The sequence below is a fragment of the Vulpes vulpes genome, chromosome 14 (genome assembly GCF_048418805.1).
Source record: "Vulpes vulpes isolate BD-2025 chromosome 14, VulVul3, whole genome shotgun sequence".
NCBI lineage: Eukaryota > Metazoa > Chordata > Mammalia > Carnivora > Canidae > Vulpes > Vulpes vulpes.
Window position 1 is genome coordinate 76355200 of NC_132793.1, and position 15297 is coordinate 76370496.

The following is a 15297-nucleotide window of genomic DNA, read 5'->3' on the forward strand; positions in this document are numbered from 1 at the left end:
AAAACATTCAGATTCCTCTTTGCCTATAAATGTAATTTCAGAGCTTTAATAATTAGAGAGTAGTTTTAGATGTCTAAGAGAGTATATGAGTACACAACACCTATAATTTCAACATTTAGGGGCAAGTCCAGAAATTTCATTACAGTAGAAGTTAGGTAGTTTACTCCTACCTGGAACAGGATTCTGAAAGTGTTATTTTTCTTTTCTTTTTTTTAAAAAAATAGTTTTATTTTTAAATGAGAATTAATAATTTTTAGAAGCTTTGAGTCTCAGAAAGGTTAAGAAATCGTGTGCCTTCATTGATCTAGCTAGTGACACAGCTGGGAATCAAACCTGGATCTGGCTGTTGTTCGTTCAGCCAAAACAGTGTGGTGGAAAGTAAAGTTATATTTCACTTTGTAAGTGAGTCTAACAGACATGACATAAAGGAGGAGCTATCCAGTGCACCTGTCCTTCAGCGGTGCTTCACTTTGCTGAACATATTACCTAGTTATTTAACTTTCTTCCAAAACTCAGGACTCGGGCAGCGGGTGGCTCAGCGGTTTAGCGCTGCCATCGGCCCAGGGCCTGATCCTGGAGTCCTGGGATCGAGTCCCACGTCGGGCTCCCTGCATGGAGCCAGCTTCTCCCTCTGCCTGTGTCTGCCTCTCTGTGTTTCTCATGAATAAAAAAAACCTAAAAAAAAACAAAAAAAAAAACCAAAAAAACAGAACTCAGGACTGAGTAAAAACATTCAGTGTATTAGGAATATGAGAAAAAGGATAATAATAAGATAATTTTGTATAACCTAAGCCTTTGCCTCTGAGATTAAGGCCATCTAAAATTCTTTTAAAAAATTAAGAGAATTATAAGCGGTTTTTTTTTTATTTTTATTTATTTATGATAGTCGCACAGAGAGAGAGAGAGAGAGGCAGAGATACAGGCAGAGGGAGAGCAGGCTCCATGCACCGGGAGCCCGATGTGGGATTCGATCCCGGGTCTCCAGGATCGCGCCCTGGGCCAAAGGCAGGCGCCAAACCGCTGCGCCACCCAGGGATCCCTATAAGCGGTTTTAAATGTTCTCTTTGTGTTATTTGGTGATACACTCTTTCCATACATAAATCATCATTTTTAATATATATTAATCATTATCTAATGTAGGGTTGATCACAATGCATTTTTTTCTAGATCAATTTCATTATAAAATACAATAATGAAATCATGGCATTCTCAAGGCAGAAGTTTGCAGGTATGTACCATTTTAGAAAACCTGAAGTATGAAAATCCCCAAATGCTTGGTAAATTGGAAGATTGCATAAATTCAATTAAAGAAGCATTCTTCATGTTCTAAAATAATTAGTCATGGGGTTTCTTTAAATAGGAAGGCATGACAACTGACATTCATTTGGTGAAAGAAACTTCATACTCTATCTGGGAATATTGTCCTCTTTAACATGCAAACCTTCCAGAGGGATATGTATCAGAGAGTGATGAATAACTAATTAGACAAATCAGCTGTCTTAGTCAATTCGGTAAACAACGAGGACAGGGATTGGGAGGAGATGCCATATTAGATTGGGTGCTGAGGGAGGACATCTCCGAATAGGTGATATTTGAGCTAATAGCTGAATGAAATAAAGCTTGGATAAAGCCGAAAGAGTCAGCTTTTGGAATACCCATTGAAAGACTATTCCTGGAGAAAACTCAGCAAGTAAGGTCTCTTAGATTAGAGCAAGCTTGGTGGAACAAGGAACTGGAAGACCAGACTGCCTGAAGTATAGTAATTCAGGGAGAGTGTGTCTCAGTGAAGGCAGGAGGTATAAATGAGGGCCAGATGAAGTAGAACCATAGTAAGTGCATGTAAATTCCTTAAGTTGGAACTTGAAACATTTTAAGAGTTCAATAAATGAAAACTCATAGTTATCAGAGCTCATATTACTGTTTTATTCATAATTCCAATTTATTTTTTAAATAGGGATAGAATTATTTCTTAAATTCAAATAAACACTTAGAAAAATTTGTGAAATTTGGGCTTCATATCTCTGCCAACCTTATAAAATTTAAATTTCATTTAAAACCATGAAAAGAGTAATTTTCTAATTGTAAAGGGTGCTAAAACAATTTGTATGGAATTTATTATATGACAAATGCTTGTTTGTGCTGAGAGTCTTTCTCACCCCATTCCTAAGTTGTGCTGAGAGTCTTTCTCACCCCATTCCTCGGTATTGATATTCTTCCTTCAATCCTGAAAATATTTTCCTAAAATTCATTCAATTTGTGTGGTTTATTTTTAACCATCTTGGAATTTATTTATAGGTATTGTGTTAATTAGATTGTGATAGACAGAATGATGACTCCCAGATCTATACAAGTGCTAATTCCTGTAAATTGTTTTTTTTTTTGTTTTTTTTTTTTTAATTTTTTTATTTATTTATGATAGTCACAGAGAGAGAGAGAGAGGCAGAGACACAGGCAGAGGGAGAAGCAGGCTCCATGCACCGGGAGCCTGACGTGGGATTCGATCCCGGGTCTCCAGGATCGCGCCCTGGGCCAAAGGCAGGCGCCAAACCGCTGCGCCACCCAGGGATCCCTAATTCCTGTAAATTGTGAAGCAGAGGGAATTTGACACAGATTGGGAGAAGGCAATGTGAAAACAGAGGAGAAAAAGATTTGAGGATGTTATGCTGCTGATTTTGAAGATGGAAGAAGGGGCCAGTAGCCAAGGAATGAACAGAATGCAGTTCCAGAAGCTGGAAAAAGGCAAGGAAGGGCTTCTCCCCTACAGCTTTTGGAAGGAGTGGCCTGTCCATACCCTAGGTCGTGTACCTTGATTTCAAACTTCTGGACTCCAAAACTGTAAGAGAATAAGTTTATGTTGTTTCAAACTACAAAATTTGTGGTAATTTGTTACATCAGTCATTGGAAAGTAATACAGACATCTAATTTTCCTTCATGATGCTGTACTTTTTCTTTTCCAATTTTTTTTTTTTTTGCTTTAAGCTGGATTTATTTTTCCAGAGGAACTTTAGATTCAATTTGTCTAGTAAAAAATTTGAATTTTGATTGAAAGTGCATTAAATATGTGGATTCATTTGAATATTTCTATTCAGAAATATAGACTCTCTATAGCCCCCTATCCCCCATAGCTAAACAATACAATTTTATAATTATTCTCTTTTTTATAATTATTCTTAATAATAAGACTTAAGTCTTATACATTTCTTAAGTCTTGTTTCTTAAGACTTATTTGTTGCTGCTGTGAAATGCGATCATTTTTCAAATTCTCTTTATCTATTTTACCCATCCTCCCGCCTACCTCCCCTCAGGCAACCACTGGTTTGTTCTCTGCATTTAAGAGTCTAGTTTTTTTTTCTTTTTTCTTTGTTTGTTAATTTGTTTTGTTTCTTAAATTCTATCTGTGAGTGAAATCATTTGGTATTTGTCTTTCTTTAACTGACTTATTTCACTTAGCATTATATCCTCTAGCTCCATCCATGTTTTTGCAAAAGGCATGATGTCATCCTTTTTTATGACTGAGTGATATTCTATTATATATGTTTACCACATCTTACTTTATCCATTCATCAGTCAGTGAACATTTGGGTTCTTTCCATAATCTGGCTATTACTGACAATGCTGTTATAAACATAGGAATGCACATATCTTTTTGAATTAGTGTTTTGTTTTCTTTGGGTAAATACTCAGTAATGGAATTCCTAAATCATATAGTAACTCCATTTTTAATTTTTTGAGGAACCTCCATCCATACTGCTTTCCACAGTGGTTGCAACAGTTTGCATTTCCACCAATAGTGCAAGACAGTTCCTTTTCCTTTTTCTCTATATCCTCACCAACACATGTTGTTTCTTGAGTTTTTGATTTTAGCCACTCTGACAGGTGTGAGGTGATATCTCATTGTGGTATTGATTTGCATTTTACTGATAATGAGTGATGTTGAGCATCTTTTCACGTGTTTGTTGGCCATCTGGATGTCTTCTTTGGAGAAATGTCTGTTCAACTCCTCCTCTCATTTTTAATTGGATTACTCATTTTTTTTGGTGTTCAGCTATCTCATTCTTTATATATTTTGGACACTATCCCTTTATTGGACATGTCATTTGCAAATATCTTCTCCCATTCAGTAGTTTGCTTTTTTTTGTTTTAATGATGGTTTAATTAATTGTGCAAAAGTTTTTTATTTTGATGTAGTCCCAATAGTTTAATTTTGCTTTTGTTTCCCTTGCCTGAGGAGATGTATCTTAGAAGAATGTTGCTAAGGCTAATGTCAAAGAGATTACTGCCTAGAGTTTCTTCTAGGTTTATTATGGTTTCAGGTCTCACATTAAGTCTTCAATCTATTTTTTAAAATATTTTTATTTTTATTTTTATTTTATTTTTGAGAGAGAGAGAGAGCGAAAGAGCACAAGCAGAGGAAAGGGAGAGGGGGAAAGGAAGGTAGAGAATCCTAAGTAAGCTCCATGTGGAGCTTAACAGGGGGCTCAATTTCATGACCTTGAAATCACAACCTGAGCTGAAATCAAGAGTTGGATGCTTAACAGACTGGGCCACCTAAATGCCCCAGTCTTCAAGCCATTTTGAATTTATTTTTGTGTATGGTGTAAGAAAGTGGTACAGTTTCATTTTTTTTGCATTTAACAGTCCAATTTTCCTAGCATCATGTTTTGAAGAGATTGTCTTTAACCTATCATATATTATTGCCTCCTCTGTTGTAGATTAATTGACTGTAAGTGTGTTTTTATTTTTGGGCTCTCTATTCTACTCTGTTTAGAGAGTCTGATACTCTTTTCTTTTGGTATAAAGAAAATTCAGGCTTGGATATTAGTCATACTAGTCTTACAGAATGAACTTGAAAGTGCTTTTTATTTTTCTTTTTTAAAAAGCTAATAATAGTTTAAAAAATAACAAATAGCAAACTCCTTATAGGCCTAGTAGAACTGTATTGGCTTAATCCCTTTTTGGTTGTAGATTTCTTTTTTTCCAATTTTTCTATAATTATTTAGTCTATTTGAGTTTTCTACAACTTTTGGAACCAACTTTTATAACTTAGACTCTCCTAGAAAATAATGAGAAAGGGTTAACATTCACTATTTATAATAATATAATGTGCCTATAAATCAAAAAGATGGATAACCTACTTAAAAATAAGCAAATATCAAGTCTGCATAATTAATAGAAGAAAAATTTGGATGGCCATTTAATATATGCTTTAGCCCCATCATATCTAGGGAAACCATATATCCATTTTTACTGGAAAAGTCCTGGTTTATATGTGCCCTTCCAGCAAAATTATGGTTTGTGTCACTTTTTAGTCTTGAAGTTTCCTATGTGGACACTAAATTATATTGTTCCTTACTTAAATAAATGAGATGAAAGTTTAAATAATAATGAGGGTTTTAGGGACGCCTGGGTGGCTCAGTGGTTGAGCACCTGCCTTTGGCTCAGGGTGTGATCCCAGTTCCTGTGATCGAGTCCCACATCGGGCTCTCCACAGGGAGCCTGCTTCTCCCTCTGCCTATGTCTCTGCCTCTCTCTGTGTGTCTCAGGAATAAATAAATAAAATCTTTAAAAAAAAATAATGAAGGTTTTATTTATTTTTGTCGATCGGATTAACAAACATTAAAATAAGATTTATAATATTAATAACTGGAAATGGTACAGTATACCAGAGGAATATTAATGGGAGAGATAATTGGTACCCTCTTTTTGGTTATAAATTTGGCAATATCTATTAAAGTTTTAAGTGTGCATATCATTTGATGTAACTATTGGACTTGTGGATTTTTAACTTCTGCAAATATTGATGGTATTGTGCAATAACATGTAAGGGCAAAGTTGTTGTATAGGCTGCTGATTAAATGCAGTATGGAAAGATTTCCATAATATATTAAGAGAAAAAAGTCAGACACAAAATGGTATTATAGTTTTAATTGACATTTGGCAAAGTATACACATATATAGTTTGTTTTCCCATGCTTAGAAAATAAGTTTGAAAATATATGCACCAAACTTAATACCTATTATCATGAGATTTTACATGAACAGAAACTAAAATGAGAGAATTCAATAAAAATTTTGCTAAATGTTAGGGGAAAATCATTTTTGAAAAAATATAGCCTATGCAACAATAATCTTGAAGTAATAAATATGCCGGTAGAAAACAAAATCTGGTTTTGGCTTGGTAGCAAACATCAAATAATAATCCTTTGGTTCTATTAGAGCTGATGTTTCTTCTGGTTGGAAGCATGACCTTTTTCCTCTGTCAAAAGTCTCATGACTACATAAACGTTTTTGAATTCTGAAGAGACAGGAAACATTAGATCTCAAACTATGTGGTTACTATTTTTATATTTCTAGAATATATTAGAATCTTTTGGCAGGAAGTACCGCAAGTCTTTCTTGTCTACTCTCTAATTTATTTTTCAAGTCATAAAAGAAAGTTTTATCTGTTTTCCCAAGGAATATCTGCTTTGCTATACATAATAATCTAGAGAAGAGATAAAGAAAGCTACCCAATCACCATTTTGAGGAACTTACAACCATAATTCCTACACCATTCGAGGGCAAACTAAAAAAATATTGTAGGTCAATCTTCTGCATGAATAAATAAAACATCAGCAAATAAAATCAACAAGTGAATTAAAAATGACAAAGTTAAGAATAAAGACCTTCAAATCTATAAGAAAAGCAAACTACTCAATGTAATATTGGGTAAGTACATTCATAAAATGCAAATGTAACAAAATTATATTTAAAATGCTCAAATTCATTATGACCATGAAAATGAAAATTACAAAAATAATACTCATACCTACCATGTTGATGACAATACAAACTTTTTAGAAATCCAAGTGTTGGTGAGGATGTGAGGAAAGATTTTTTTTTTAAGATTTATTTATTTATTTATGATAGACAGTAGAGAGAGAAAGAGAGAGAGAGAGAGGCAGAGGGAAAAGCAGGCTCCATACCGGGAGCCCGATACGGGACTCGATCCCGGGACTCTAGGATCGCACCCTGGGCCAAAGGCAGGCGCCAAACCGCTGAGCCACCCAGGGATCCCTGGAAAGATTTTTAAAAATGATTTATTTATTTTAGTGAGGGGAGAGTGGCAGAGGGAGAGGGAGGAGAGTCTTAAGCAGACTCTATGCTGAGCTCAGAGCCTGAGGTGAGGCTGGATCTCACAACCCTGAGATTGAAACCTGAGCTGAAACCAAGAGTTGAACCTTTAACCGACTGGGACATCCAGATGCCCCAGGAAAGATCTGTTATACACTGCTGTGGGAAGGTGAACTACTAAAATTATATTAGAGAACAATTTAGGCTATTCAGTAAAGGTGCATGTAATCTACAACCAAGAAATTCTACACCTAGGTATATATGCCAGAGATTCTTTAGGGTATGTATCAATCTCCTCATTTTACAGATGAAAGAAACCAAAGCTAGCTTCTTTTACTATTAAATCAATTATATATGCAAATCACCTATGTGCTTAGTACATATTAAGCCATCTGTTAAGTATATCTACAATTATCATCATCATTATGAATAATCAGCAATACGTAAGATTTCATAAATTGATCAATATCAATATTGATGTATAATAAATTTCATCATTGCTTCTCTGGAGAAGTATTTTTACAACTGAAATAAAAACCTATCAAGTTAAAACAACAACAACAACAAAACCTATCAAGTTTTAAACAGACGATGAAGTTGGGAGGATGTTCCCTCCTCTCAAAGTAAAGACTCAGTCATGAGTGTTTACACAGTAACGGTGTGGCCTTTATTTTTTATATTTGTTTTCATGTATTAAATTAAGCCTTTATTTTTTTTTATTTTGAGCATTTTTTTTGGTGCAGAGCAAAACTGAGAGGAAAGTACAGAGATTTCCTATATACTCCCTACCCCTACACAGGAATAGCCTTCCCGATTATCAACATCTTCTACTAAAGTTGTACACTTGTTACAGTTGATGAACCTATACTGACGTATCGTTATCACCAAAGTCCATACTTTACATTTGGGTTTACTCTTGGTGTTGTACATTCTATGGCTTGGACAAATGTATAATGAGATGTATCTATGATTATGGTATGGTACAGGATATTTCCATTGCCCTACAAATTCTTTCTTGCTCTGCTTAATTTATCCCTCCTCTCCCCTCTCCAACCCCTGGCAACCACTGATGTTTTCACTGTCTCTGTAATTTGCCTTTTCCAGAATATTATGCAGTTGGAATCACACAGTATATAGCCTTTTCAGATTTGCTTCTCTTATTTATTAGCGTGCACTTAAGTTTCCTCTAGGTCTTCTCATGGCTTGATACCTGCTTTCTTTTTAGCATGGAATAATATTAATGTCTGAAGGACCACAGTTTACTTATTCATTCACCTACTGAAGAACATTTTGGTTGCTTCCAGGTTTTGGCAATTATGAATAATGCTTTTATAAATATCCACGTGCAGGTTTCTGGGTGGGCATATTTTTTTAACCCCTTTAGGTAAATGCCAAGGGATGCTATTGCTGGATTGTATGATAGGAGTACTTTTAATTCTGTAAGAAATTGACAAATTGGCTTCCAAATGGCTGTCCCACTTTGCAATCATGCCAGTAATGGGAGCTCCTATTGTGTCACATTTAGTGTTTTAAGTGTTCCAGATTTTGGCTTTTTTTTTTTTTTTTTTTAACAGGTGTGCAATGGTATTTCATGATTATCTGTGTGGTCTTTGGAGGAGTGGAGCCTTGAACGGCCCCACCTCCTCCTGGGGCGGGTGTGGGGGGCAGTTGGTGTTTCGCTGAACTTCTGACAGTCTCTGGCCTCTGGCTCTCCAGGGTTCAATGCGCGTGCGGAGGGGAAAGAATAGGGAAAGAGCGAAGGAGCTCAAATCTTGCGCCGGCAGCCTGGGGAGCTGTACGGGACGCTCCCGGCTGCCGCGTGGCTCTGTCTCACTCGCCGCTGGTGGCCCGGTGGCCCGGGGCCAGCAGGAAGCACCCGCTTAGCCCCGCGGACCGCCCGGGAGCAGCGCTTCTCGGGGGACCCAGAGGCACGGCGGGGAGGGGCTGGGGCTTCGTGGGGGCGGCTGCGAAAGGAATAGGGCGGGCAGGCGGGGGAAGAGCGGTGGACAGCAGCCCACGAAAGGAAAGGCGATCGTCACGGATTTAGGAAACCTGATCGGGTGTGTTGGAGGGCACGGCGGAGGAAATCTGAAAGCCACTCGTTTACTGCAGGAGTGAAGTCAAAGCGCCCGGGCTCCCGACACCTGCTTCAGGCATCAGAGCGGGTACAACCGGTTACTGCTCTTCAAAAAACCCTGAAAAGCCGAGCGGCCCTGCAGGCCCCGCCCCCGGCCTCCGTGGCGCCCCGCCCCACCCGCAGCCCTTCAGCCGCTCGGAAAGCCCGGAGAAGGGAATCCCGGCGTGCCGGGAGCGGCCGACGAGGGCTCCGGCCAGCCGCGTACTGGGCATGCGCGCGGGGGAGGGGGAACGCCAGCAGGCGGAGGGGCGGCGACGAGCCCGGAAGCGCCCGCGGGCCGCTCGGCTCCACAAGTAGTTTTGTCCGGCGCCCCGGGTCGGGAGCCCTCGGAGAGACCCCTGGCAGCCCGGGCCGGACCCCAGCCCACGCCGCAGCGATGTCCGGCAACAGCTTCGCTTACAGTGAGCAGGCCGGCGGCGGGGAGGCGACGGAGCTGGGCCAGGAGGCGACCTCGACCGTTTCCCCCTCCGGCGCCTTCGGCCTCTTCAGCAGCGATTTGAAGAAGTGAGGAGAAAGGTTTGGGGTGTGGAGGCGGGACGGAGGAGCTGGGGACCCGAGGGTCGGGCGGCGGGCCTGGGCTCCCGGCGGGGGCGGGGCGGGTGTCCCTGAGCCCTCCGGGGGTGGCCCGGTGAGCCCTCCGGGGGTGGCCCTGAGCCCGCCGGAGGGCCCGGGTGAGCCCGCCGGGGGTGGCCGGGTCGGGTGGAGTGCTGGGCGCCGGAGGCTCTCGGAGGCCTGACTTGAGTGAGAAGAGCTGTTCGCAGAGCTCAGGTCTCGTTCCCAAGATCCGACGGAGTCAGCCTGCGCCAGGGCGCGGGAATCCGAGTTGTGAACGGACACCTCCTGCTAATTTAATTTTTACTGGACCAGACTTGGGGGATTGCGCGTTGTGAGGGTGAAAGAGGCGCTCGCAGAGTCGCGGGCGCGTTGAAGCGGTCGTCCCCCGCCGGGGGGGGTGGTGGCCCTCGGCGCGCGGCGCAGACGCAGGGGGCCGCCCGCCCTCCCGCGACCTTCCGGGCCGGGGCCGTCGCCTCACGGGGAGAACCCCTCAAGCCCAGAGTAGTGAGTCTGTGAGTAGAGAACAGTGTGCCTGTGAACAGATTCTTAAGTTTTACAAGTTAATAACGCGAATCGTACTTTATTATTTTATTTTTAAAAGATTTTACTTTTTCATGAGAGAGAACCGGGGCGGGAGGGGGGGCCCGGCTCGCTGCGGGGAGCCCGGCCGGGGCTGACCCCGGACGGCGCCCTGGAGCAGCAGGCGGGGCGCTCGGCCGCGGAGCACCGCGTCCCGTAATGTGAATTTTATTTTATTTTTATTTATTTATTTGTTTTTCGTAATGTGAATTTTCAAGACAAATACTAAACCGTGTAGAGTTGGTTTTTTTAAAAGTAAAGATATTATGTACCATCGAAAAATGGAGACAAAACCTCCCCAAACTTACTGGTTGGAGGGGTTTTAAACTTAGAGAATCCTGGTAACTTTATATTTTATTGTAATCATTTTTATATTTTTTCTTGTTTTTAATGTCTTATTATTAGACTATGGTCACATCATAGGCCGTCACTAGATTTATGCTGAATTAAGTGAAAGTAGCCGTGCTGATGGCTTTGCAGGTGTCAGAAGAGTATGATTCAAATCCAACTTAAATTTTACTAACAAGATAGGGCAATCTGGAGAGTTGCTAGTAGTTGCAGTGGGGTTTAAATTTTGATTGTACCAAGCTGACCGAAGTCTTCTATACAGCATGTGGAATCCAGTTTTCCGTCCCCACCCCCTTGTTCTCAGGTAAGGTAACGGATTTTTTTTTTCATTTTTCGTTCAGTGCATTTAGATGATGGATTGTTCTAATAGGAAGTTTGCTGCAGCTTTACACTTCTTTTAGCAAAAATGTTCGGCTGTTGAATTAACTCTATAAGTCTGCCTCAGTCTGTTTTGCATGTGATTTACTTGCAGTTAATTTACGTGTATGGTTTGTTACCTTTTTTAGAGCTTCTGATTTCCTGTCTTGTCAGATCTGGGTGTAGTTTGGAGAAAGATGTATGGCTTTGACTAAGAACAGTGCTGTTGAGGTGATCAAGCAGGTTGGAGTTAAAATAAAAATAGCTTACATTTGGCAGCCCTAGCGACCCAGCGGTTTAGCGCAGCCTTTGGCCCAGGGCGTGATCCTGGAGACCCAGGATCGAATCCCACATCGGGCTCCCTTCATGGAGCCTGCTTCTCCCTCTGCCTGTGTTTCTGCCTCTCTCTCTCTCTGTCTCTCTTATGAATGAATAAATAAAATCTTTAAAAAAAAAAAAAAAAAAGCTAACATTTATGGAATGCTTGTGCGTTTGTATGCACTGTCCTACATTTATTATCTTAGTCAATCCTCATAACCTCAGTGGTTCGTTACCAGACACTTATTTGATTCTACTTTGCAAGTGAAGAATTTAGAGCACAAGTGATTAGCTTGTCCAAGATCACAAAGCTACAATGCTGCACTTTGAATTTGAATGCAGACGTTCTAATCTGAGAGCCCATTCTTGAACACTTGGATATGCTACTATTTGATGAAATTTATGATGCTTTTATTAGAGAATGCACACATCTCATTAAAAATGTTAAACTTTGAAAAGTAGTTGTAGACATTATATTACCTTGAAGCTTCCAGGAACATTTTGGTCATTGAACTGCAATCTAGAGAGATTGTATAGGAGCAAGGGGACACCTGGAAGTGGTCTTTTAATCTCTCATGAGTTTACATTCTTTTATAAAATCATAATATTTCTTGCCTTTTTTTAAAGCCAAATGGTAAAATTTATGTAAAAAAATTTAAAGCTTACCCTGTTTCTCTGCTTTTTTTTTTTTTTTTTTTTTTGAGGTGTACTTGACATGTAACATTAATTTCAGGTATATGACAATGATTTGATATTTGTACGTATTCAGAGATGATCACGACAATAAGTCTAGTTAACATCTAGTTAACACCATGTCTCTTAATTTTTCTTTCTTGTGATGAGGACTTTTTTTTTTTAAAGATTTTATTTATTTATTCATTCATGAGAGACACACACAGAGAAAGAGAGAGAGAGAGGCAGAGACACAGGCAGAGAGAAGCACGCTCTAGTCCATGCAGGGAGCCCGATGTGGGACTGATCCCGGGACTCCAGAATCACGCCCAGGGCCAAAGGCAGGCGCTCAACCGCTGAGCCACCCAGGCGTCCGGTGATGAGGACTTTTAAGATTTACTTTCAGCAACTTTTAAATATGCAGTACTGTGTTACTGACGATAGTGGCATGCTGTATCCCATGATTCACTTGTTTTATAACTGGAAGTTAGACCTTTTGACTCCCTCCATGCATTCATTCATTAGCTCTGCTCTTAATTTTTGATGGTTGAGTCTTAAGTATTTTCAGATTTCCAAAAAAGTTGCAAGAATAGTACAGAGAACTACCCTTTATGCAGATTCACCAATTACAAAGTTTTTTGCTACCTTGCTTTATTTCTCTCCACCTCCATGTATACTTACAGACACACATACACATTCATATTGTGTTTTCTTTTTTTTTTTTTTTTAATTTTTATTTATTTATGATAGTCACACAGAGAGAGAGAGAGAGAGGCAGAGACACAGGCAGAGGGAGAAGCAGGCTCCATGCACCGGGAGGCCGACGTGGGATTCGATCCCGGGTCTCCAGGATCGCGCCCTGGGCCAAAGGCAGGCGCCAAACCGCTGCGCCACCCAGGGATCCCTCATATTGTGTTTTCTGATTCGTTGGAGAATAGGTTGTATACATCATATCTTTTTACTCTTAATACTTTGGTATGTATTTTTTTAAGAATTGATATTTTCTTGGGCAGCCGCGGCGGCACAGCGGTTTAGCACCGCCTGCAGCCCGGGGTGTGATCCTGGAGACCTGGGATCGAGTCCCACGTTGGGCTTCCTGCATGGAGCCTGCTTCTTCCTCTGCCTGTGTCTCTGCCCCTCTCTCTCTGAATAAATAAATATTATTATTTTTTAAAAATTTTTATTTATTTATGATAGTCACACAGAGAGAGAGAGAGAGAGAGAGAGAGAGAGAGAGAGGCAGAGACACAGGCAGAGGGAGAAGCAGGCTCCATGCTCCGGGAGCCTGACGTGGGACTCGATCCCGGGTCTCCAGGATCGCGCCCTGGGCCAAAGGCAGGCGCCAATCCGCTGCGCCACCCAGGGATCCCTGAATAAATAAATATTGAAAAAAAAAAAAAAGAATTGATATTTTCTTAACCAACTGTAGTACCATTATATTTAGGAAATGTAATATTAGTACAATTTTTAGTCTGTAATTCAGTGTTGTGATTTGTCCTGGTAAATAATTTATTGTTAGCATTTTTTTTTCTGTCTAGTACAGCATCCAATCCAGGATAACGTACTTGATTTAGTTGTTGTATCTCTTGATCTCCTTTAATCTGAAATAGTTCCTCAACCTTTGGTTGTTTTGTTTTTTCCTTTTTAAGATTTTACTTATTTATTTGAGAGAGAGAGACAGAGCATGAGTGAGGGGAGGGGAGCAGAGAGAGGGAGGGAGAAGCAGACTTCCTGCTGAATGGGGAGTCTGATGCAAGGCTGGATCCCATGACCCTGAGATCATGACCTGAGCTGAAATCAGGAGTTGGATGCTTAGTGGACTGCGCAACCCAGGTGCCCCCTTAACCTTTGTTTTTCACATACTCTGGCTCCTTTGAAGAATACAAGTGAATTATTTTACTCATTGTAATCACTTTGGATTTACTGGTGTTTCCTCATATTTAGATTCATGTTATGCATGACTGGTTAGAATACTACCATAGTAATGTGGCTTTCTTAGACTTGCTCCTGGAAATGTTCTGTTAAAATGTTGTCCATTATTTTTCCCCCAGTAATCATTCTATGAGGGATGATTTGAGGGCAATGCAGATATCTTTTTCCCCCAGTAATCATTCTATGAGGGATGATTTGAGGGCAGTGCAGATATCCTTATTAAATTTCACGGACTCTTAGATATAGCAACCCAGATAAATCTTCTGAACCATTCTTTTTTTTTCTTTTTATTTTTTTAAGATTTATTTATTTCAGAGATAGAGTGAGCAGGGGGAGGGAGAGAGAGAGAGAATCCCCAAGCAGACTCTCGACTGAGCACAGAGCCCAACTTGGGGCTTAGTCCCGGGACCCTGAGATCACGACCTAGCTGAAATCAAGAGTTGGCCGCTTAGCCACCTTAGCCACGGAAGTGCTCCTCTCTTGAACCATTCTTAATCACAATGGCTGCAAAGTGTTGATTTCCAGCTCTCTGACTTCTATTCTGCTCTTTGGCATCTTGTCCTAAAGCTTTATGTCCTTTGATCCTTCATTGACCATCTCAAGGATGCCTAAATACGTCCTAGGGATGGGATCATCGATAATTTGTTTTTTTGAATTTAATCTTATTTATCAACCTTTTTTGTCCCTTTCTCCCTTTAAACAAAACCAGAATTAGGGAGTTTTAGATCATTTTAGAAAAGCAGGTCATTTATTGGTTAATTAAGACTGTGTATTTGATTATTGGCCTCAAGATTTTCAGTTTTTTCATTTAGTAAAGAGATATTTTTTCTGTATTCCTTTTGTGATTTTTGTCGATTTTTTTGCTTTTAGTTTTTTTCTGAATTGCTTCCTGCTTTATCTTAAAGAAGTTCTTTTTTTTTTTTTTTTGTAAATTTTTATTTATTTATGATAGTCATACACAGAGAGAGAGAGAGAGAGAGAGAGGCAGAGGGAGAAGCAGGCTCCATGCACTGGGAGCCCGACGTGGGATTCGATCCTGGGTCTCCAGGATCGCGCCCTGGGCCAAAGGAGGCGCCAAACCGCTGCGCCACGCAGGGATCCCAAGAAGTTCTTTTATCTTAACCAGTTTGATTCTTTGTGTGTAATTTAAAGTAATTTTAGTAATTTTATATCTAGATTAAACATTTATTTCTGGAAAGAAACAGAGAAGACTAATTTTTCTTAACAATGAAAGTACTAAATTTCTTTCTTTCTTTCTTCTTCTTTTTTTTTTTTTTTTTTAAAGA

At 40.1% G+C, this 15297-nt stretch overlaps 1 protein-coding gene across 4 annotated transcripts in view; it reads left to right on the forward strand.

Annotated features, from left to right (window-relative positions):
• Positions 1-9461: 9461 nt before the first annotated feature.
• The window catches only part of AP3B1 (adaptor related protein complex 3 subunit beta 1), a 261798-nt gene continuing 255962 nt past the window's right edge, over positions 9462-15297 (forward strand). For 2 of the 4 annotated variants that reach the window (XR_011997056.1, XM_025998266.2), the window contains exon 1: positions 9471-9754. Coding sequence is in view for 2 of the 4 variants with exons in the window: in XM_025998266.2 (XP_025854051.2) it covers positions 9627-9754 (128 nt within the window). In the remaining 2 variants the exon portion in view is untranslated. Of the gene's footprint in view, positions 9755-15297 lie in introns of all 4 variants that reach the window. The other 2 variants (XR_003234954.2, XM_025998265.2) reach the window with 2 other exon arrangements.